Raw genomic sequence first — 25,010 nt, 5'->3', positions numbered from 1 at the left:
CTGTGGAGTTTTTGACACCACGGTGCAATGTTTTAAAGAGGAGCTTGTTTTGTTGGTATCTTGTGTAGAAGTGTGATTCCACCTAGTTAGTGGTGATCATGTCAAGAAATGTGCCAAAAAAGCAGTTAGAGTAGAGATGGCTAGCAGCTAGCAAACATGGATGTAAAAAAACATTCCAATAATCAGTTTTGCAAATATTTAATAAGGACATTAATGCATTCAACATGTTGGTTAGCCTTTCAGGACCAACAGGTTTTGGTGAGAACTGTAAACTTTCTTTATACAAAAACTCCATCTTTAATTTGATTGATTAGCTGAATTGGCCTGTTAACGATTATTCAATTTTCCAGATGCTCAGATGGAAGATTTTGTTCATATCACAATGGCAGCCAAAAACATTTACAAAGGCTCTGCAAAGGAAATGCACAAATACAAGCATTCTTTCAAACTAGCAACAATCCAACATCATGAGATAAGAAAAATACTCTTGAGGAGAATTTGAGCTGTTGAAATTGATCAGAGCAGATATTGTAGTCAGAGTTCATTCCAGTGAGTTTCAGGCAGCTGAATTGATACGTTTCTCTAGTTCATCATACCAGCGATAATTCATCTCTTAAGACTCTCTCCTGGGGAAGAGGGCCCCACTGGGGCTCTCATAGTGGTTATCAGAGCAAGATTTCTTCACAATGCAGTTTCGGTTCTCATGTTCCTTATCCTCCAGATGGCGGGGGGGAAATTTTCGAGGCTTCACACCAGCCATCTCCTCGTAGATGGGAGCCTGAGGGTGTGACCTGACACTCCGTCGTGTTTTGCACTGATAGTCACAGACAGGACGAAAAACAAATCAGTGGAGGCAACAGAGTGCACGCTTCATTTCCTGTGTTAAAATCAGAGTGAGTGACTTTCTGTCAAGACAGCAGCCTTGATTGGAAGTCTTAACTGAATCTGATCCTCACTATGACGTGTTTCTACTGTCACTTGAAAAAAAAAATACTATAAAACTTGAGTACACATCATCTAATTAAAACTAAACTAAAAAGAAAAAGAACAGGGGTTTTACTACCTTCCTCATTGAATTTGAAAAAAACATGCTGACAACTGGCAGCGAGAAGTTATGAAAGCTCTGTGGTTTTGTGGTCAGCTGTAGAGGAACTTCTTGACAAGCAGGTGCTGTTCGTGACAGCCGCCTCACACATCAGTAATATCTCCTTTCCCTTTACCCTTTTCCTGTACGTTATGTCAGAACAGCACTTCATGAGTTACAATTTGACTTACTAGATAAATCCCCACAAATCCGAGGAGGAGGAGGAGGGCGACCACGGCTGAGGACAGAACATAGAACAGAGTGGAGGAGCCGGAGCAGCTGCACTGACCTCCTGTATGAAGAAGCAAAGACAGGCGTCGTTATTGAACATAATTCAACTTCCCTGCTTTGCAGTGCTTTCCCGTCATGATGCTCAACTACGCAAATGTGTTGCATGAGCTTGAAAACAAGCAGTCAGACGACTGTTAGCGGTTAAGACATCTCCAGTAAGACAGGTCCTGTGGCATTGCAGAAACCGCTGAGCCAAGCTTCCTTCCTAGTTCAGCTACAGTTTGAAGGAGGAATTTAAGAAGGTTTTGCATAAGGTAAAGGTTAACCGATAAACACTGCAAACTTTACAAGAATTACGGCGGTTATCATCAAACGGTGTGTCTGATTGGTCTGATATCATCGGAGGCTGTTTGGTTCGCTCAGTGGAAATGAAAGATTTCACCTCAAACACGAGACTCTCTATAGAATTTACATAATGTGAGTCACAGAGTTCAAATCTAAATTATACATTTGAAGTCTTTGGGCCTTCAACCGTGAGTGAAGACAATCTGCATCTATAAATGACTCCGCTAGACTTTTCATTTCACTATTTCAATTTTCACTTTTCGCTTGCTGAGTTCATTCCACTACTCTGAAGTAGTTGATTCGTGTACAAACCACACACAAAAACATGTGTACATTTTTATTGTTACTAACATGAGATTTGAATAGATGCTCAGTATCGATATGTATACATCACATCCTGCAGTCTGGCACCTTTTGATTGATGATTGTTCATTTTACTTCATACATTTATAAGATTCAAATGAAGTAGGAGAGAAATATGAATTTCATCTGTTATTGATGTCTGCTGTTGTCTGGTGTTGCTAGTTGTGTTCAGACATACAAGTAATGAAATAAGGGAACTTTTCTATTGTGAAACTGAACATCTGTTGCATGTGTTTAAGAGCCTGTAAGTGTCCCATAAAACCTAAATCAACTAAATACAAATCATTTGAAAAGAAATCACACACAGCAATAATAATAATAATGTAGATTTATTGCCATTATTAATATTATAAGTAGTAGTTGTGTTAGTGTGTGAAGGCTAATCTGAAGGAGACGCACAGGTGCAACAACAGAGCAACAAAAAAGTTATAATGAAAATAAATGGTATTCTCATTTTCAAGAGCTAGGGGAACAAAAAAAAAGGAAGTTAGTCTGAGTGACCTGGTGATGATCGAGCCCCGCTGTGATTTGACCCACCTTGCACAGAAACAAAGAACACTTGTCTCCCTAGACTGGTGCTGCTGTCAGGGTTGCCATGCTGGAGCAGCTGGCAGCTGTACCGGCCGCTGTCCTCCGGCTGCAGCTGCTGCAGGGTGAGGTTGTAGGTGATGCCGCTGGGGCCGGGCGCCGAGGTCAGGTGGAATCTCTCAGCGGGGAACTGGGATGAGGTCGGGGGCCCGTTGCTGCTGTGGTGCCGCTTCGAGTGGTACAGCAACTCCACGGGTGCCCGGCCCCTCTGCCGCTTCAGACTCACCCCCTCCACGGCCAAACCCTCCTGCTCAGGGAGGCAGGGGAGCACCACAGAGCCCCCAGCGCATGTCTCTAACCACCCTCTGTCGACTGACCCGGACGAATCTCCGGAAGGGAAAGGGAATAAAACTTAGAATATGACCTCAGGTGTGTTTGGGCTGATGTGAAGGGCAAGTTTATACAGTGACATCATCACTGGCAGCCAATCACTGGATGTGTCCTGAGCTTCATCAAAGATGTTACTTTAAGCAGCAGAACTGACACAGAGTAATAAAATGAAGTAATTTATGGCCAAACTACTCTGACAACTGACAATGCTTAAACAAAGGATAATTGACAGTGGCAGCGAGTGACTCATCGGCAAATGTGTGTCAAACGAGGACAGACGAGCAGATCAGATGATCTGCGCTGTTTGCAGTTAAACTGTCGACGATACTTCAGGAACTGCTGAGAGACCACGTTAACTGTTTCATTCTGTTGTTTGAAACAGCTCCCAAAGAAAAAAAAAGACTCATCACACCGTTTTTAATAAGGCATAGTTTATATAGAAGCAGTAAAGCTTTGTTTGTTTATTTATTCATGTTGATGAATCATTTATAAACTATTTGTCAGTAACATGTTATTGATGAAGGGAACTTTTAGGTTGCCAGGTTGTGAAAAATCCATTTTGTTGGTATAAATCCTTCTCCAGCATGATATACTTTTTATTTTTAGCTCAGCAAGACCCACCAATTAATTAACAACATTTTCAACTGCATATATATATATATACATATGTAATCTCTTATAAAATATGCCTTATTAGAAGTAGTGTTTAGTAGGTGCACTAGTGCCGAGGAAGCAAAAGCACCAAACACCCACTCAGAATGTCAACCGCCTGCGGCTGAAAAACAAGTGAAAAGTGTGTGGAACAAAAAAAAAAAAAAAGAAACAAGAAACACTCACCAGCACCAACGAGAAGGAAGAATTCAGTCTTTCCCTTCACTCGTTCGTCTTCAGAAGAAGGGTTTTCCACCACAAATTCACAGTAGTAGCGGTCTGTGTCCCTGACTGTCAGCTTAGAGATGATCACTTCCACTGAGTGGCTGCTCGGGTCTCCCTTCACACTGGTGCGGTTTTTGTCTTGATCGTTGCCCACAGTGAACTCTTCCCCGGCATGTTTGAACAGCATGTCATCCTGATTCAACCAGCTGCGCTTCAGGTAGACGCCGAACGGTGGTGGGTTTCTCTGCTCAGTCGTACAGGGAAAACGCACAGAATCTCCTTCATCCTTCTTGATGAACTGAATCTCACTGCGTACTTGAAACAAAGGAGAGAAGAGTGAGATGGTTAGAAATCCTGTAAAGAAAGAGATTATACATGTCTTAAAAAGAAGAGAAGCTTTTGCAGCTAATTATTCTGCTTTAATGCAAAAAAATATGTATTATAAATCCAGTATGTTCAGTTAGCATTTTTTAAAATCATATTCTGTAATGAAACAGACAGCAACACCGCCAGAACTGATCTGATGGTCCCTCAATAAAAGATTACAAATTTCACAAATATTCTTATATATTGTGAGGTGTTTCTGTTATTTTGTCCACCCCCCAGTAGAAGAAATTGTCTCCCGTTGAGTCCCGCAATTCACACTGAAACAACACAGCAAATGATCAAAACCCCCTGACAGGATAAATCTTACCAAACCCGCTCTGTGCAATGAGCAGAGTCCACAGACAGACCAGGAACTGGACTCCACTCATCATTATTGTTCTGTTATAAAGACGCTAATTAAGATCCTGAGGGAGGTCAGTGATGTAAACCATGACAGCACACAACTGATGTCAAACATTTCCTTCACTGCAAATGAAACCAAGAGGGTTGGAGGGGAGGGTGGAGCGCCTTAAACCTCAATGCGAAGAGGAAGCAACTTCATGATGGATCAGATGAAAGTTCCTTCTCAGGCGATTTAGTAAAAAAATATATGGTTATATATAAATATAACCATGCAGAGACAAAAAGGTCACGAAAGATCAAATTAAGAAGCATCTATGGAGGACTGGCTGCACAATTGCTCAGTTAGCTTAATTTACTCCTTTTTTTTTTTTTTTTTAAATTCTAACATGTTTGAGAAAGACATTTTTTTTGCGTATCCTGGAGGACGTGATGATGCTGATGAACAGGATGTGTCTGTGTTGTGATGATTATTTGCAACACTGGACACAAAGGAAACTCCATAAAAGGCCTTCTGACTGAAGGCTCCTATGAAAAGATATTATGCACTTGTGTGACTTAATTCACAAAAATTGAACTTGAGGCTTCACTGCTCCGAGACTTGACGTAAGACTTAGAAACAAGAACGTTCAAGTCTCTTGAAGTTGACTTTATTAGATAAAAAAATGAGCTGCATTTTATTAGGCCTGTACATGAAAAAGGACCTGATCTCAGATCTCAGCTATGAAACTAACTATTAAAGACTGTTAAGATATTCAGACAACATAGACGGGAGTAAAAAAAAAGATGTATCAGTAGTTTTTGATTTGAGACTTGCATTTTGACTTGGAAATCGTTTTTTAAGACAAGACCTCGACCCTGAGACTTGATTTGAACTTCCACATACGTAAATTAAGAAAAGTGATTGAAAACACTCTTTCAAGAGGCGTCATCACTGACTGGTGGAGAGTCCCACGCACTTTAATTGTGCGTGGGACTGCGGCACAATTTGAATGCAGAAGAAGAAATAAAAATTAAAATTTGTCTTAAATTTAGACGCTTAAATATAGTTTCGTACTGATAAAGTGCAAGCCTGCGGCTTCATGTACTGTTTGGCCGACAGGAAACCACAACGTCAACAGTAGTAAACAGTTAATTTCCACTAACTGTTTACTACAGAAGAGGATAGAGGTCATATGTGAAATGTTTATTTTAGTATCTAGCTCGTGTCAGATTTTATTTTTATGAGTGCTACTGCTGTGATGGTGTTTCCAGAGGCTGCAGCTCGAGGGTGTTCTCAATCACTTTCACACATCTGCCAGTTTTTTATTTTTTTTATTATAAAGCAGGTCTAGGTGCTACATAAATAGTGTGAACGTATCAAACGTATTCGCAGCACCGGTCAGAATGGAAACTCCTGCTGACTGAAGGCTCCTATGAAAAAGATTTTATACACTTGAGTCTAACTTAATTCACAATAATTGAACATGAGGTTTGACTGCTCCAAAACTTGACTTGAGACTTTGAAGCAAGAACATTCAAGTCTCATGTGTTGACATGATTACATAAAAAAAATAAATTGCATAGCTTTACAATTTCAGTATTTGATTATTAGGCCTGTGCATGAAAAAGGGTTTAGTGTTAAGGACCTGATCTCAGCTATGAAACTAACTATTAAAGGCTGTTCAGATATTCAGACAACATAGACAGGAGTAAAAAAAAATGTTAACTTATCCTTTTACACGGTTTTGAAGGGAAAATGTTCAAACGTCTCTAATTTGAGAGACATAAAAAGATTTGCATCTTGACTCTGTTTTTCAAGACTTGTGACATGAGTTTGATTTTCCCTTGAACTTGAGACTTGATCTTGTTTTCCAACAACAAGTTGTTGTTCCGAGAGGCATCATCACTGATTGGTGCACTTTAACCCTGTTCACTGCAGCACAATTTAAACGCTGAATAAGAAATGTCAAGAAAATAAAAAATAGTTTCGCACTCGTAGGTGCAAATCAGCGGTTTCATAAACAATGCACTGTTTGGCCAACGGGAAACCACAGTGTCTAACAGGTTGTTTTCAGTAACTGTTTACTGGGTGCTAGGTGACTAAGCTACGTTTAAAAGGTGTTTCAAGAGGCTTCAGCTCGAGTGTCTTCTCTTTAAAATGCGTTCAATCACTTTTACATATCAGCCAGCGGCTGCTGATTAATGCATTCCTTAAACTTGAAGGAGAAATATTATAGAAAAGGAGATTTTCATTTCTTTTTTATTATAAAGCAGGAAGATGCAATATAAATACTGTGAAAGTATCAAAATGCTCAGCCAGTATTCAGAAGCTGTGCCTTGATACAAGCTGTTTGCACTTCCTTAAGGTTGTGATGTCACAACTACGCACTCAGTGTTTGTTTGCTTTGGAGGAGCAGCCCGCCCCTCCTGAAAGAAACAAAATATGTTTATTTATGTTATTTACCTAAATAATGTGCACTGGTTTCATTTCAGCTCAGTGTGAGAGTCTCTACTAGGTTTTGCTGTATTTATGTTCGTATTAGACCCCACCCATCCCAACCAGGCTGCTTAAGGAAGCTTTACCCTTAGTTAGCGCTTCTTCAATAGATATTATCTGTCTTTAGTAACAGGTTATGAACCGCAGTCTTTTAAAGTAGCTGTAATTAAACCTCTTCTGAAGAAGCCTACTCTTGATTCAGGCATTTTAGCCAATTATAGACCTATATCTAACCTTCCATTTCTCTCTAAGATCCTTGAGAAAGCAGTTTCTAATCAAAGTTATGTGACTTTCTACATAACAATAGTTTATTTGAGGATTTTCAGTCAGGATTTAGAGGCATCATAGCACAGAGACATCACTGGTGAAAATCACAAACGACCTCCTAACTGCATCGGACAAAGGATTCGTCTCTATACTTGTTCTGTTAGATCTTAGTGCCGCATGAGACACAATTGACCATCACATCCTATTACAGAGACTGGAACATTTAATTGGCATTAAAGGAACTGCATTAAGCTGGTTTAAGTCCTATTTATCAGACCGATTTCAGTTTGTACATGTTAACGATGAATCCTCCATGAAGGCAAAAGTTAGACACGGAGTTCCACAAGGTTCTGTACTTGGACCGATACTATTCACCTTGTATACGCTTCCTTTAGGTAATATTATTAGGAAACACTCCATAAATTTTCATTGTTATGCAGATGATACCCAATTATATTTATCAATGAAGCCTGATGAAACCAATCAGTTAAACAAACTCCAAGCATATCCATCCCAATTTACAAGTGAGTTTTAACCAGAGCCCTCTTTTACGTAGCTACAGGCAAGGCTACAGTCTGTAACCTGTGGTTGGCCTGGGCGTGCGTCACTCAGAAAACAGTCAGCCAATCAGAAGAGATGGACAGTGAGCAGACACCAGACAGACCGCTTCAGGCAGAGTCAGACCAGAGACTGTAAAAAAAATGCGACAAGAGGTCGGATTAATCAGACCACATTAGGAGGAAGTCTGGGCTGCATGTGTGTAGTAGTAGTGTGAAGGACCGCCTACTCTACTGACGTCCTCTATATTCCTGCAGACAGGCGCGGGAAGTGCATTACTGTGTCCTGGTCCGAAGCTGCGTTCAACTTGCTTGATAACAGGATAAACAAATGCATTATGTTGTTTTTCCGTCTGTGAGTTAAGTCTGAATTAAAAGAACGTAATCCATCTCCCGTTTTTTCCTGTTTTGTCGTTCCTCTGACCCATTTTCCTCATCAAATCGACAAGTGGAATAGAAATAAAACCAAAACCAGAAAATAACTTTTCCCTCGTCCGTCTGAAAAACATTTCAGAAAGCTAAACGTTGCTGGATAGTTTCCTCTGTCCTGTCAAGTTAATAACGACAGTTTTTAGTTTTACTGCGCTGCTCGACGTAGTGGATTCATCAGGACGGCTGCTGTACACCAAACAGCATGAACCTGGACTGTGTGTGTGATGGATGTGTAGAAGAACACAGAATATTAATTAACATTAGATCCTGTCGGCGTGTCGGAGATTTAAACAATCAATGAAGTTATACCGCTGTGCCTCGTGCGTAAATGCGCGCAGCGTCTCTCAGTGTGGAGACATAATCCGTTGTTTATTGATTATCCTGTTATCAAATACGTCGATCACACATTTGGACAGAAGGTACACGGTTAAAAATCAATTTGGTCTTTGAAAACGGAAATGATGCACGTGTTTATTTGCATCTCGATCACATGAAGGTTTTCATCCACAGCTTGTTCGGTTGTAACTTGGTGATTTTTGACCATAAAAACATGCAAATGTTTGCAAATAGACCAAAAAAATGAAAACATTAAACTGGGAGAGAGTCATAATATGGGCTCATTAACTTCCATTCTTTGATGAAGTCTGAAACTAGTGATGAATTAACACGTCCGCCCTCACTCTTGCTTCTAACCGCAAATTTATCTTTAAAACTAAATCCTGGTAGTGCATGCAAATAGACCACAAGAGGCAGAAACATACAATCAACATATGCAAGTGCATTTCCCATTTAGTATTTTATAGAGCTTATTTGATGTAATGCAAGAAGATCATTAAGTATAAAAAATAAATACAATATATATATATATATATATATATATATATATATATATATATATATATATATATATATATATATATATATATATATAATCCTATTCATAAATACAGAAAAATAGAAAATTGTAATTCAATAAACTTATGGAACTCATATTTTCAGTTACCCATTTTATGGTACTAAAGTAATTATCAGTTATAACACGAGTAATAAACGCCTGAGCTAGTGGAGCCAATACATCCCCGTGATTCATCAGGAGGAGCACAGTTATGATTTTCTACACCACTTTTTGTCTTTTTAAAAATAAACTTATCATCATACAGTCTCCGTAATCAGGTGATTATATTTAAGCAGCCTACATCATTGATCATTCAAAGCAACCCTTTGAGTTGGTTCAGTCTGAGAGAGAGAGAGAGAAGAGCAGAGCAGAGCAGAGCAGAGCTTTTCCTCACAGCGCCAAAGTTTCTGAATTAAATGTTCTGCGGTGGAAAGTAGCTTGTTTAGACGCCCCGTTTAAGTTTCACTTTAAGTCAGACTTTGAATGGAATTATTTTTAAATGTGATGACCCATCACTCTGTGTAAAGATCTCTCATCCGGCTGCTCTCTGCGCTGTGCTTTCATTATGATGATTATTCTCTCATACAAGTTTCATCTAAGAGGAAGTCAGCTCTAGTCCTCAACTGAAATGGCTCTTTTAACTCTCGAGGAGCAAAAATCACCCTCTGAGTTGAGCATTAAAATAGTCCTTGATTTGAGATAATGCAGGTTAAAATAATCTGTTTTTGAAGTTATGATAATATTGTATAATATTACAGCTACATCATCTAGTGGTGCTAATAGTTCCCACTAGAACCTGTGTGAGGCCGTTTCATTCATCCAAACTGTTTTTACTTTGTTGCAACTGTTCGACTTTGAAGACGCCTTGTGAGTATTGAGAATAGCAACCCTCAGGTTTAACGTTGTTTAATCAGGTTTAATTATACAAATAATTAATTTATATAAATTGCTTGTCCTTGTTTAACCTTGAAGATGGCACATTGGAACATTTTGGGCTACATGTTTTTATGAATATCATTTCAAATATGAAACAGCTGTTCTTCTAATAATCATTTCCTGTCCTGATCCACCCAATTATAATTATTGTTCTTGATGCATTCCTACTTTTCAAAGCACCATCAATCTAACTAATCTAGACTAGAGGTTAGCTAGTGTAGAAATGCAGGAAACGTGTTTTAAATTACAATCCCTCACATGGCCTCAGCTCCGGCAGGTTGTTATAGGAGGACATTATATAATCTGATATTAACAGCTGCAGCAGCTACATTTAAACTGAGGCACAAGTCCCGTAAAAATGACCAATGATTGATTTTTCTATTATTTGGCTCCTTGGAAGTGATGAGAATCATCTATAATTGCTTTAATCACGCTTCATACTTGTTATTGGCGTCTTCTCATAATCATGTATATCCTGTAGATAATGACAGATTCATCAGACTGTGAATATCTAACAGCTGATATTTAATAAGGGGTCCGCATTTTCTGCCATATGCCGCTTGGTGGTGCACTGGTTCGTGAATATCCACACAAACAGTTAAAACGTGTCTGAGATTCACGTGACTTCACCTCAAATTTGAAGAAAAACACGTTGCAGCAAAATGATGCAATTAAGCTACTTTATTTCATTAAATAAAACATTGATTTGACATTGTGATGCGTCACATTTTCATTCCAGTAAATGTCGAGCTACTTTTTGTATCTTTATAGAGAAAGCTTGTATTCATTTACAGATGTATAAATTAAAAATACATCTGGTCCAGAAAAAAGAAAGTTTGAAAAGTGTTAAAGTCTTTCAGCAGTTCTTCAGCTCTTGGCAGTTTGGCTTCTATCAAAGTTTCTACTTGGTTAAACATTTAAGAGCAGCAGATTTGTGAGCCTGAACTGTTGTCCAGGAGGAAATGTGTATAATGTATTAAATTAATTATTATACGGATTTAAACCTGCTCTCTGGCTTCAGTCAGTCTTGGTGCCTGAGAACTTTAACCCCTGTTTAAAGGTCACCATGAAAGGTCATCTCATGCTTGAGAGCTTTGACTTTTGAAACTTAAGTACATGTTGTTGCCAACTCTTCTGAGCTTTTACTTTAAGAGTCAGTTCACCCAAATTAAAAAAAACAAAAAAACTTGCTGGCAGTTGTGGTTTTGGTTATATTTGTTATAAATTTAATGTTTCTGCAGCTACTGTAATACAACTGAGATAAACTGACGTGTTTGTTGTGCTTGATGAATTGAAAAATTACATTAAAAAAAAAAGAAAAAAATTCTACCTCTATGTTGTTTTCCAGATTTTCACTGGAACCACTTAAATTATCCCAATGAAAACCTGTTGACTGTGTGATCTACTGATGACTCCACTAACAGGAACACAGTTGCTGGGAAATAATGTTGCAGTTCAATTTTTAAAAAAAAATTTTTCCCTGTGAGCACCAGAAATTAAAGTCCATTCAACTCAGTCTTATTTCATGTGCTTGGCTCGATGCCTCTAGAGATAAGTAGATGTGTCTCCTTTGGGTGACCTGACCTTATGACATGAAGAACCACCAAACGAGCTCATCGCTGACTACTCACCATGTTGATTCATTTCATACCAGACAGGACAAAACCATCAAAATTCCACATTTTCTTTCTGTACCTTTTCAGAAGTAAAACTGAAGAAGCATGCCATTGATTGCTTCTGAATTTTAAAAACACAATACATCATGTAATACAAGGCCTATCATCCAGTTGTACAGGACAGACCCACACTATAATAAACATCATGTACTTACTGAGTTTAACTGACCTGTCATGCCAGCTGAGTGGGTTTTAAGGCTGAAAAGCTGATGGATGGGCTACAGACAACAAAAACAAATACAAAGCAGTAAGTGATATAAGCAGAGGGGAAAAAAAACTTGTGCCACACTGAAATACTGCTAGAGCTTTACCCGCCACCATGTTTATGCATTACAGCCCTGAAGACAAAAATCAGCCTTAGTTTGCTGCTGTCTGCATTTTTTTGTACAGTAATCTCCAAAACAGGATGCTTGCAGACGACAGAATAGAAAGAATAGAAAAGGACGGACAAACTCAAAACCACCCAGCAATACAAATTAGCGCTGCGGTAAAATACCAGTCTGTCAAAGCTCAGTCTCTGGAGATCACTGGGCGTATTTACAGTTATATTTTTGATGCTGTGGTTTTAAGTGGTGCTGTTATAGAAAGTTTAAAATTTTTAAAAAAAGGCGTGACTTTAAAATTAGAGTCAACACCTATTAGAACAGCAAACAAACTTCATTTCCTGCAGAGCGTCTGTATTGTTGGGCGTTATTTTGTTTACCCCATGTAAGTGCATTATGGGGGACATGACACTGACATATGAGCAATATTAACATTATACCGTTCATGCATGTTTGAGTATATACACAGAAAAAAAAAAAAAAAAAAAAGTTAATGAGTCAGGATTCAATTTGGTCTCTTTCATTTGAAGTATCAGAATTTGAATGTGCACTTCTTTCATGAGTCATGTCATGCAGTATTTGGAACCAGAAGTTGGCCATCTCAGTTTAATACAGGTCATTTAAAAAGGTTTAAACACACTAAATCTGTATTCTGGAACTAATATAAAGCATTTTGTACTTTAATTAAGTCTTTTATTAAGACATATATATACAAATGATGGCAAACTTGGTGTTAAAATAGCTGATAACATCTTGTAGTTAAAAAAAAAAAGAGCCTGAAGATGTCTAGAAATACAACACCAGTACAAACCTTCATGACTCACCTCCATGTACGTCAGGAAAAACCAGGATTGGATTTCAAGATGGATTTTATTACAACAGTTTCATAAAACATTACAAAGGATGCATACAGTTACCCCCTTTGACCAGGAAATATTAAAACAAACCTGAAATAAGAATAAAGCTAGAGACACGGATGAGTCATGGATTTTTTAACACTACTCAGTTGGAATCATCTTCGTCACTGAGACCCTCACCAACCAAGGTTGGGGACGCAAGTCCAACAGCACCTACGCGTGCTGTGAGGGCCTCAATCAATCTACCAAAAAAAGAAACAAAATAAAAATGAATCAAAATGTTTACAAGATAAACTTGCCTTTGTAAGGGGTTGGTACGTTCATGTAACTCCAGCAGCTTCAAAAGAAATATGAATCATTTTAACACACTTCACTTCTATAAACCTGAGTGAAACCTATGGGAAAAAAAAAATAATATATATCCTCACATGTAATCAAATAACAACAAGATAGCTGTCAGGAACTTGTGTGGTGTTGTGCTGTTTTTCCAATAAAGATGTTACATTTAATGTCCATGTGTTCTAATGAATTATTTTGTCTTCACCACCACTGGTCTTACTGCTCTTTGCTGGCAGCTAGGTTTGAAAAAGCACAAGGATGAGAGAAAGGTGTTAACCTCAAACCTAATGTGGTGGCTGCTTTGCTGCTTCAGTAGCGTCCAGCCGGAGACATGACAGGCGGCCTCATGCCCATGGGAGGGCCTCCCTGGTAAGGGGGCACCATAGGAGGACCCTGCCCATATGGAGGCATCCCTCCAGGCATGTAGCTTGGCATGCCCTGAGGAGGAGCACCATACTGACCTGCAGAGAGCACAGGGTGGACAGAATGCATCAGATTCAATTATTTATTATCTGACTTATGTCTGACTATTTACTTTTTTTGTATTTATTCTTACCATGCATGGGATGCCTCATGCCAGGCTGCTGAGGTGGCAGGCCTTGCTGCGGGGGCATCATGCCGCCCACGGCCGCCACTGGGGGAGCAGCCGCATGGGCCTGGCCCGGCCTGGGTATAAGACGCTGGTAACGGGGTAACTGGGACCTCATTTCCTCCTGTTGGCAGGGACAACACACGAAGCAAACATTCAGACTAAAGAAACACTGATAGGCCCCTTACAGCACAGAGATAAATGCTCACAAAAAAAAACGCTGAGAAACTGGGTACCAATGTTGGCGTGCCCTGATTTCAGACTGAGGACATTCAAGTTCAGATTCATCCTTCAACATGACCACAAAAGGAGAAACTACCAAGTAAGAGTAAGAATATACAAACTAAATGCTCTTTATGACATTTGGCAGATATGCTTCCATGCTTATCATATTAACATTCTGAACAGATATGGTGGTAAAAATACTGCAGTAACCTTTTATTTTCTATTACTAATTGTACTATTATATGTATCAGTCATTACTTACTGTGAAAAGGGCAAAATAGAAAGCTCAAGCAACTTACCAGTGAGATATCCTCATCAGGGTGGATCAACTTACTAGTTGCACTCGTGGTGGTGAGGGTGGCAGGCTTACTGGTCACTGTGGCTGGGGGTTTGGCCACAGTGCTGCTAGAAGGATTAGAAGAAGAAGTGGAAGAGGAAGAAGAGACAGAGGGCTGGGTGTACGCAGGGAATGTTGCTTTGGGTGGGTCGGAGGAGGAGGCTGTGCTGTGGGAGTTTGAGGCTGCGGCTCCTGAAGCGCTCTGCTGGGCCTGTACAAAAGAGACGATACAGGTAACTGACTGGTGAAGCTAAAATACCACAAACTGGTGCTTCCATAACCTTTCCAAGAGTCAAAGGATTTTACATTTTTGAGACGATCATTATGTAAGACATCACTTTGAGAAGTATAAAGCACCAACATTCAATTTAAGAATGTTTAAATGCCTTTTTTGTATCAAGAGTTAATTGATTATTAGATGAAACAAATCCTGATATACAAGCAGAACCAATCAACTGTGTCAATTCGGACATTTAGATTTCAGATTGTGGGGGGGAAAATAATGCCAGCAAGTTATGCACTGCTGCAAGTTGTTTCAAAGCATGATGAGCAGTTATTGCAGAATTCATGCTTCAGATGTTAGGAGGGGCAGCTGATGCAAAACTAAAACTCCCTTGTTATGCCTCATTCTGTGTTAATGAAACAAAGCTCATGCACAGTAATAAAAGCGCACAAACAAACAGTTTGCCAGTTCTTTGTCAGGGATAATTATCAATCTCTGACATCATCAATGTCGCCGACATGCTCGTTCTGATGCACAAGTAGGCTAACAAGGCAGATCCTGTTAGTTTAACGACTTCATAATCTACAGGCAGAGTTAATAAATAAGCAACATGCAGCTGTCACAGTCCAAGTCAAAGTCCTGTCTGTGAGCGTACTTGTGGAGTGTTAGGAAAGGGAGGCTTTGAGGAGGCAGACTGAAGGTCTGCAGGTGGAGAGGAAACGGCTGCTGTGCTGCTGTGAACACCAGAGCCCATCTGCAGCATGATGGAAAGGAGATCACAGCATTGGCATGTCACATGTCTACATAATCTATCCAAATTTAATTATGTGAACAAAATTTACTATATGTGAGAGTGACACCGGTTTTTAAAAAAAATAAAATGGGAGTGGAGGAGACAGAAAAAGAGGAACAACTGACGACAGAATATGAGGAAACTGGTCATCAGAAATGTTGAGATATAAAATCTTTACACAATCTTCCTGAATACTGTGTGTGTGAGTGTTTGTGTGTGAGTGTGTGCTGTAGAGGGGGTTGCATGGTAATCACCTGTGCTGCACTGGGGAAGAGAGGTTTGGTGATGGCGGGCTGGGCTGCTGGTACTGCCGGTCGACTGGGTATCACTCCTGCTGCGGGGGCTGGAGCCATGTGGGGCATCCCTGGCCTCGGAGCCATGTGAGGTGGCATTCCTGAGTAATCAACCAGACAGTCAGCTTACTAAAGGAGTTCTCTGGTTTCCATCACATGAAGCTCTCCAGGGGATCACTAACCTTTTGAGGAACTCAGAAACTAAACTTGCATTTGGAACAAATGAATCAGGGAACTTTCCAAAGAATCTGAAACTTCAAAAGGTGGGTTTGATGGTCTGACCGTCACAGATTGGTTTAACACAGACACCGAGGCTACAACTTCATTCATAAAACAAGGAAGTACTCTGGTATTGACATGATGAGAGTGGACATTTCTCATGATTTGTTAGTGTTAAAAATCTTCATGTCAAACAGTTCGGCTCTGTTGTCAGCTTTCCAACTTGTTTTAAAAAAAGACAGTGTGACTAAGTTGAGAACGCAAGTGAACAAGAGACGAGAGAGTGACCTGCGGTTGAGCTGAGAGTGAATCTAATTCAAACATCAAGAGTCATCAAAAAGCAGAAGTCACTATTTTGATTCCTTGTGAATGCAAACTGTGTTTTAAACCGCTGACATTTTCAATCTGTCATGGGTCTAATTTGTCTAAACTTCATTGGTCTTCAGATGTGATGCAACTGCAAAAACCAGTACACAAAAGGGACTTTTAGTCCAAAGTTCCTGAAACCTTTTGGTCAACAAGAGCTGCGAGCTTAAAAAAAACAAGAGAATTTCAAAGAGCTGTGATGGTCCTTAATTCTTTGTCTGAAATCTGTTATTTAAATGGAAGAAATTCTAAAAAATCTACACATTACATACCAACATGTTCAACTGCTCTGCCCAACAGCAATGCAAGTTATAGTTTGTGAGCCACAACCATGGTGAAAAAGTATTAAATTGAGTTATGATTAATAAACAGACATCCATTTTCATATGTGTAGGCTTTCAGTAGTGTGGCTGAGTTTTACGTGGTTCATACAGTGTCATAAATCAAACGCTTCACAGACAATATTGTTGGAAAATAAATGACAGCTTAAACCACCAACAATTACTCAGTCAATTGATGTGTAGAGAGGGTTTGAAATCTCTCATCAGAAACACAGAACTCACCTGGAGGAATACCAGGCATCCCTGGCATCATCGGAGGCATCATCCCTCCCATTGGCATCATGCTGCAAAAGGCATTCAGATCAAAGTTGTTGTTGTATGAGCATGTAATCAATACAGTCTACCCTATAATAAAACTGTAACCTCAAAACAGAGCATAGCACAATTAATGAGCGAGTTCCTACCCTGGTGGCATTCCATGCATACCAGGAGGCATGCCGTGCATCATGGGAGGAACACCTGGCATCATAGGAGGCATTCCTGTAACAATGAATAAGAGGACGTTGTTCTGTTTACCGAAAATTCAACGGTGCATCACTCCACACAGGCTGCTACACATCTTGGTAACTGAACACAACAAAAGAATGCATATGCAATTATCCCACACCCTCTCAAAGTTTTCCAAGCTGGGTTTAGATGGTGTTTTGCACTCTGTTTTGCTACATTTTTATTAGATTGCAGGTCTGAACCTGTGGACGCTGTCAATGCTTCACAGCATTAGCACAGGATTAAACAGCTATTGTTGAAGTAAATACATATATACACATGAAAAACACACAAACGAGAGCTGAAAAAGTCAATCCATAAACAGATTATTAAATCCAGAGACGGGATGAAGACAACATATATAAAGCACAGAATAGTGGGGGTTTAAGTTTGTCATTGTTACAAAAAAAGTATTGCAAGTTATATTTCAATCTTCAGCCCTAAAGCGGTCCTTGCCTTGATATCCGCCAGGAGGCATCCCAGGTGCACCAGCCACAGGTGGTATCCCAGGCTGAGCCATCGGAGCCGCGTAGCCTGGCTGGGGCTGGATACCAGCAACCTGCTGAACCGACGGTCCGGCTTCATCATCGTCATCGTCCTCATCAGAATCGTCCTGATTGTTTGACTTTTTCTTTTGACTCTCTGTAAACAGAAAGGTAATGCTCATACTAAAAAGGTGCACAAACTAAATGTTAATTAACTCAAGCTTTCACAAGGAACAGGTTAGTGGGTTCATATAATGTAAGCAAGCTGCCTTCAGTAAGAAAGAAGAATATATCACATAATGTTACACATTACCTGAAATATTTCTTAACCTTGTATGTGTGTATAAATTACACAATTCCATAATACAGTCTAAGAAAACATTTAATTCAGTCATCTAGGCTAGCATCTGCAAAGATTCATTCATTGGTCTTTTTTCAAATTAACCAGTAAAGTACGCAGAGTTGTACAAACCTTGTGATTTCTGTTCTAACGTTCGTCTTCTTTCCTGCATGTCTTTCTCTGGAATTCCCTCCATGCCGTAAATCTCCAGCTCGATGTCTGTTCTTCCAGGAATTGCATTTGGTACACTGTCAATCGTCTCTTTGTGTACCTGAAACACATGCAAAGTGAGCAAGCACATACTGCAACAACAAATGTAAATTTGTTCCACACTATGAGGAAACTCTATGGACAAGAAAAACAAGACACTCACCTGCATGCAATGAATAGCCAAGCCCGGGCCAGTGTACAACTTTTTGTGGCAAATGTGACACTTAAAATGCTTTGCTTTCTGATGCTGAATGAGGATCTTCTCATCATCAAAGTCTCGATTGCAATACCTTGAGGGAGGAGTTATGGATTGTGTTCGAAAAGTGGAAACGTGCGCAGCAAAACACTGAAAACTGCACGATGCAACACCCAAGTTCAACAAAGCGGATAAACACATACAAGCCTCCAAAACAACGTGAGCGTTGCCCAAACAATCCGCCTGCTTCCTAGAAACGTTAATCCCTACTTACGATCAATGACGAGCAGCACAAACGGTAAGATTACACAACAAGAAAGCAAGACTGCAAACTATTCAACCTTTAAGCTCGAGCCATAAATGATACCCTGGATTGCTAATGTATGGCTAACAGATTAGCGAGCTTCCTCGTAGCATTACCGTGGACTGAGCGTTATCTACTACCGTGTAAATATACTCGAGGCCAACTGTTTTACACACACTACGTATAGACTGGATAAAATCAATAATTACAATTATTTTCAAACCTCCAATGACCAAATACTTAGGCTTACATTATCTTAAACGCTAAAAACCCACGGAGAGGCTAACGTTAGCTTAGGCCTTCCTTTTGTCAAGCTAACTTCTAACCGCTGCGATTCCTATGTTGGTATTTTGTCATCCATTCAAAAGGATACCAGCACCATGGCTTCATTTGCTTCTTCTTTTTTCGTCCCATCTTTCAATGAATACTGAAAAAGAGGTCGTACAACACAATATCCCAGTCTTATTATCTGTTTGACAACAGCATGCTGTTGGTCCCGTGACGACGCCGAAAATGGCGCTTCGCTGGAGGAAGTTGTAGTGGACGGTCTCGCGTAGCCAGCAAATAGACGTAGCCAGCGTCACGTCATATACACGCCCCCGGATTGTGCGCGCTCACGACAAACCTCTGTCAAAGTCGGTTTTATGTAGCCTAATTACTTTTTAATGGTTTAGACGGGTGCTATGTCAAGCTTCAAGTTGTATTGTTTGTGATTCCAGTTTTTTTTATTAACTCTTTGTTTTGCTTCTATGTTTGAGTTCAGATCTCTTTCCCATATTTGCCTTAAAATTTCACAGTTATAGAGTGTTTGCCATCATTTTATAAAAGACTGATGCTGGTTGTGCATTCATAGGCAAATTAAAAATAGGATAGTAGTTGGTTCTCCTTTTCACTTAATATAACTCCCCAAACTCTTTACGCAGCTCCTTATTTGTATAAACCTCCAAAACTCACACCTGTCCACTAAATCAAAATCACCTTTAAGCTCTTGAAAGGATTGAAAAATGTTTGCTCTATACAAATCACTAACTTTTCTAATATTCTTATCCACCCATGATTCCCACAGAACAGTTTTTTTTTTTTTTTTTTTGTTATTCGGATTAATGGGGTGTTTGTGAGGTATCACTCATGACAAACTGTGAGAGCTGGCTTTATCACAGGTCTCCTTACAAGAGCAATAACTGGTAACATTTTATTTATATCAGCTCAGACTGAGTTTACAGATACATGTTTAGTGTCTGTTTTTGTAAATAAAAAAGCAAAACTATCCAACTTTTCCTTCATTTTATGTCAGTCAGCAGAATGACGTCATTAATCACCTATTGAGACTGTGCCATTTAAAACTACACATCGACACCAAAGTCTCTACTGCTGTACAAAGCCATGTGAGCCTCATACATTTTATTACCAAATCCAATTCAAGATGCATCTAATGTTGATATTTCTTCATGACTCCTTGTTTGCAACAGAGAGGAAGACGTTGGAGACGTCATTTATTTCCACTGCTACAGACAGCTCACTCTGTTTTGTTTTGGGATGATAAATTGAAAATTCAGAGGATGCCATCAATCTATGTCTTCTTTGGGAAGTTTCACACTTAGGTCAAGAACATTTTAAGCCAAACTTCAGACCGTTTTTGTTTGTTTGTTTGTTTTATTTAAAGAAAAACTGCTTTTTTCGAAGCATCCCTGATGTCTGATAACTTTTCTGGTCACTGCTACGTGTGTATTTAAACTGTTGGGGAAAAGTCTGTTATTTTATTTGTATTTTATTTATTTATTTTAGACTCTGAAATGTTTCACTACGGGCAGTGAGCAGCGCACGTGGTGGGCTTCAGACTGGCGTACCTAAACACGCGAGACCTTTCACGTGCACACCTTGCTTGTTATTTCGTCATCGTCCGCTTGATGGAGACAACGTAGCAGGAGTAGATACTGTAGATCTGTTTAGTTTTTATTGTTTAAAAGTGTTTAGTTTTAATTTAGTTTTTTTTTTATTGGTTTCAGTATCAGGTTTTTAACTGTAATATGGGGAATATTTGTCTGGCGCGAGATTTAAGAAGTTCAGATTTAAGAAGTATACAGATATTACAATACAAACAGACATATTTGACCAATCGGACAAAGACTAAAACTAAAATCATTTTCTGTATATTTTTATTTTATGTTAGTTAGTTTTGTAAGTACATAATGTTGTTTCAGTTAGTTTTTTCTTCTAAAGTGTAGTTTGTATTTTATTTCAGTTAACTAAAATGTTTTTTTCACACCTAGTTTTAGTTTTTAGTTTAGTTTTAGTTAACTATAATATCCATACACTGTTTGGTCAAAAGTATGTGGACTCCCCTGTCCACTTTAGTTCCAGGGCTGTTTTTCATGGTTTGGCCCCTCAGGTCTTATTAAGGGACATTTTCATGCCACAACATTCAGTCACGTTTCAGGTTTATAGCAACATTTCCTGTTTCAGTATGACGATGCCCCCAACGCACGAACCATAGTCAATAAAAAATTATTTTCTAAGTTTGGTGTTATATTATTGTAAAAATGTCATCATCTGCACACCTGTGAAACCATCACATTGAACAATGGCGCGTTATTAATGCAATTATTTGTAATTTTACATTTGCACATTACATGAACTGTTTACACTGTTTTTTATACTGTGAACTTTTACACTTTCCTGGTCAATATCTTGTACAATTCCACAGCTCCTCTCACTTAAAATATATTTTTACTGCATTTACGATATTTCACTTTTTAATTTAAAATTTTTATTTATATAGTTATATCACCTATCTTTCATGGTAGTGGTATTTTTCTTTTTACCTTCTATTTTTTTGACTGTTATGCACCACAACACAAAGGCAAATTCCTTGTGTGTGTATAAGCCTACTTGGCAATAAACCTGTTCCTGATTCTGAAGAACTTGACTGGCCTGCACTGAGCCATTCAGCACCTTTGAGATGAATACTTTGTTTGGTTGTCACAAACATAATTTTTTTGCCATGTAGTGTAGTAATTGTTGGTGCCACATTAATACTAGAGATCACTGAATTAACCACTGCACAGCACTGATCAACATCATGCACAGATACACATGCAATGCATAGACAACATTCACACACGCTTACAAGATGAAATGAAAACATACATAACTACTACACCAATTATGACACTTTCACATCATGATCATCATCGTTTATTTAAAATACATAATCTACTGAGGCAGTATGTTCTAGTTAGAAACAGTGGTAATAATCATTCAACAGAGTATAAATCAAGCTCTCAACCTTGCTTTGTCTACTTGCACTGCATATTAAATCAGAGCCAAATTGTTACAAGTGCTGCTCTCAGCAGGACGCGTAAATGCAGAGACGCTACAAATGCATTCAGACAGATTTTCCATCCCTACAGTTTCCCTTGTCTTCTCTTCTTCACCAAGGTGAATGATTACCTGTGAAATGTGAGATTTATGAAGGGGAAATGCAACAGAGACAACTTTCCTTGGCCACCTAATGAATTTTTCATTGTACGCCTTCAAAAACCGCTGCTCTCCATATGCTTGTACTGGCTAGACAGAGAAGACGTTCAGTGACAGCTTAAGGGGTCCCTTCTCTGAATGAATTATGGCTGATTCTTGTATGCTCACACATTTCATTGATCACTTTGACGTATGCTTCTTCTCAGAGGCTCTTACCCCGGCTCTCCAGTCTGGGGCCCTGAGCTCTTTCTAAACACTGGGTTTAAAGCTAATCTGGTTTCAAGGCTGCAGACCGGCTTGGTTTGAGCACTTTCCTTTGAACAATGAGGGGTAATTCCTGTCCTTGGATATTGAATAAAACTGGTGTGTGTGTGTGTGTGAGAGAGTGAGAGAGCATGTGTGACCTGAGGTAATGTCACAATGAGGTTTTGGAGCAGCACAAATGGGTTTAAACCTTCACTCACATATACAGAGACACACATGTGCGTCCATACACGCTCACAAGAAAGATGACAAGAACATTTAGCACACTTTCTATGTTTTTCTCTATTTTCTGTTTGCTAAACAGCTAAATCATGTGAAACGAATGAAATGGCAACAATTCGTTCTGAGACGCGGATATAGGTGAGGAAATAAATCCAAAGAAATCACATTTTGTTTCTGTATAAAACTGTTTAATGTACTCCAGTATGTACATATCAAATCTACAAAATATGCACAATGTTAAAATATTATCATTGATTTACCCCTCACTCAGTTTTGCATCATAGCCCTTATTATATACAATCCCCGACCATCTTTAACCAATTTTTAAATAGGGTACATACAGGATATAGCGAACATATCACAATGCAGACGGACCAAACAATTTACACAACATACCAATATCACCAAGTAAAAAAAAAAATCAACAGCAAATGCATTAATGTTAAAATATTAATCTGTATTTAATTACATTATAATAATGTTTGTGCGAAGCAGTTACCAGTGTAACATGAGGTTAAAGTACAGTACGGTTTGAGACCTACAGCATAGGGCTGGGGTCGCTGTCTATCCCAGTTCAATCAATTAGCAATTTAAGTTGTGACAGGAACTAATGAGACATCATTGATTGACTTCTCCCCCCCCACTGCATCCTGAACTGAGAGTGAAATGACCCCAGCCCGGATGTAGTCGAGGTCAGGCATGTGTGCTCTTCTACGTTTGGTTATGAGAAAAAGACTAGATTTATTCAGAATGGCCAAACTGTCCCCGTTGATGAATGCTTTCGTTACTCTAATCCCACTTTCATTAATTCACCGCCTCCCCATCAATAAATAAAACTTTTGTCACTTCTTTGCAGATTTCAACCAGCACAAAAAATCACTGCAAATGCCCAAAGGGGGCAACCAAATGACAAGAATTTGACTGCACTTCTGGGTTGTCCCGAGAGAGAGAGATTTTCTGTTACATTCGACTGACTCTTTACAGACAAAATTAGATTCATTTCGCTTCGACACAAGAGCAATACTTGTCAAGGGATGTGCTCTTCCCCTGGTGCTTGTAGCAATGGTTTGGCATCATTTTTGAAAGCTTAAAAGTCTGAATGGCACTTCTGCTTCTTTTTTATCTGTATACACAATGTTACAATTGTTGCGCTTCTTGCACACACAAAAAAAAAGTCAAAGACACAAAGTTTGAGGTTCAAATAGTGCTGAACACAAACTAATCCTTTTATGAAGAAGTGCCAAATCCTGAAGGCAACACTGATTACATAACCCTCCTCTTCCTTTTTGAAGGTTGTTGTAGCCTATATACTGCAAACCCGCTCGCTACAGTGAAACCTGGAGTTAATGCAACAGAGGTTCAGCAACTCTGCCGTCTGTTTAATCTGAACCTCTCATGCTCATGATGAGGACAAAACATCAACTAAGCCTAAATTGTCATATGATCTTATTCTTCATTTACTGATGATGAGGGCACAGGCAGATTACAGGGTTTTCAGGAACTTTTTTTTTTTTTGTCTGAAAACTGTTTCTACTGCAGGGTTTTTACTGCTGTCACCCTACACAAGAGGCAACTGTGCAGATATACTTTCATCAGGCTGACGTCTCCATGAGTAGGCACCGTTGGGTCGAGGATGAAGAGGCAGAGAAGGTTAAGCGATGTGGACAGAACTGTTCCTGCTTGTTCCTGTTGTGTTAGATCTGAGGCTTCTCATTTGTCAACACAGTGTTGTCAACAAAAAGCCCCACTGGCTGACACTCGTGAGACAAACATCCAACAGAGATGACGACAAGTATTAGCTGTGTTAGCTTGTATGGTTAGCAGGAAGGATGGTAAATCTTATCCCAAAAAGAAAGCAAGTGTGTGGAAACCGACAGAAGGGGCTGTTGCATGTCAGGTATCCAACCCTGCATCAGGAATAAGGTGGCTGTCAGACGACTCTGATCACCCTTCAATGGTGCTCAGAATATGAAGGGTGAAGTGACTCATCCAGCCAGGCGGTCAGGCATCCACCAATGGAGGAAAAAAGGAAATACAATGTCTTGTCCGGCTCTAATGAGCACGTCATGGTGGCGGGGGCAGTCGCACGTCCAGCAAGCTGTAAGCGAAGATGTTCCAGAAGACAGCGCAGAGCACAAACAAAGTGTAGACACAGAAAAAGATCCAAAACAGAGACTGCTCCTGGAGTCGCTGCTCGTAGTTCTGCAGGACCACCACGCCGAGCGTCAGACCAACCACCACCCCTCCCAGGTGAGCTACAAAGCTGGGGTTGGGGCATGGAGGAAAGGCCGGAGGGTAGAATCGCAGCCACACTGCCCGACCAAACTCTACGCTCA

The 25,010-nt window shown here is 39.5% G+C and overlaps 3 protein-coding genes and 1 long non-coding RNA gene across 9 annotated transcripts in view; 1 reads left to right on the top strand and 3 right to left on the bottom strand.

Moving 5' to 3' along the window:
* Positions 1 to 182: 182 nt before the first annotated feature.
* cd7al (cd7 antigen-like) lies at positions 183 to 13,304 on the bottom strand. 3 transcript variants are annotated; one of them, XM_044345730.1, is made up of 6 exons: positions 13,265 to 13,304; positions 11,955 to 12,003; positions 3,779 to 4,132; positions 2,561 to 2,938; positions 1,276 to 1,376; positions 183 to 814 (listed from the first exon to the last, which is right to left on the bottom strand). In XM_044345730.1, the coding sequence occupies exons 2-6, from the start codon at positions 11,959 to 11,961 to the stop codon at positions 614 to 616; spliced, it is 1,041 nt and encodes a 346-aa protein (XP_044201665.1). In that variant the 5' UTR covers positions 11,962 to 12,003; positions 13,265 to 13,304; the 3' UTR covers positions 183 to 613. The 3 variants fall into 3 exon arrangements, with proteins under 3 accessions (XP_044201665.1, XP_044201666.1, XP_044201664.1); XM_044345731.1 differs by lacking the exon at positions 13,265 to 13,304 and having other exon boundaries at positions 11,941 to 12,005; XM_044345729.1 differs by lacking the exons at positions 11,955 to 12,003; positions 13,265 to 13,304 and adding an exon at positions 4,512 to 6,897.
* znf207b (zinc finger protein 207, b) lies at positions 12,960 to 19,269 on the bottom strand. 2 transcript variants are annotated; one of them, XM_044345724.1, is made up of 11 exons: positions 19,085 to 19,269; positions 18,375 to 18,501; positions 18,134 to 18,272; positions 17,633 to 17,818; positions 17,095 to 17,170; positions 16,913 to 16,974; positions 15,726 to 15,865; positions 15,334 to 15,432; positions 14,418 to 14,666; positions 13,861 to 14,017; positions 12,960 to 13,765 (listed from the first exon to the last, which is right to left on the bottom strand). In XM_044345724.1, the coding sequence occupies exons 1-11, from the start codon at positions 19,123 to 19,125 to the stop codon at positions 13,614 to 13,616; spliced, it is 1,428 nt and encodes a 475-aa protein (XP_044201659.1). In that variant the 5' UTR covers positions 19,126 to 19,269; the 3' UTR covers positions 12,960 to 13,613. The 2 variants fall into 2 exon arrangements, with proteins under 2 accessions (XP_044201659.1, XP_044201658.1); XM_044345723.1 differs by lacking the exon at positions 15,334 to 15,432 and having other exon boundaries at positions 19,085 to 19,267.
* LOC122978759 lies at positions 18,508 to 24,686 on the top strand. Its single transcript, XR_006402734.1, has 2 exons — positions 18,508 to 18,705; positions 24,214 to 24,686. It is a non-coding gene; the product is annotated as an uncharacterized LOC122978759 (long non-coding RNA).
* Positions 24,654 to 25,010, bottom strand: part of rhbdl3 (rhomboid, veinlet-like 3 (Drosophila)) — a 61,546-nt gene continuing 61,189 nt past the window's right edge. For all 3 annotated transcript variants that reach the window (XM_044345725.1, XM_044345726.1, XM_044345728.1), the window contains one exon: positions 24,654 to 25,010. In XM_044345725.1, coding sequence (XP_044201660.1) covers positions 24,739 to 25,010 — 272 coding nt within the window. In that variant the 3' untranslated portion in view covers positions 24,654 to 24,738.

This window comes from Thunnus albacares, chromosome 3, assembly GCF_914725855.1.
Source record: "Thunnus albacares chromosome 3, fThuAlb1.1, whole genome shotgun sequence".
In the NCBI taxonomy this organism is placed as follows: domain Eukaryota; kingdom Metazoa; phylum Chordata; class Actinopteri; order Scombriformes; family Scombridae; genus Thunnus; species Thunnus albacares.
Note: the sequence above shows the minus strand (reverse complement) of the source record. Positions and strands in the feature narration are given on the sequence as shown.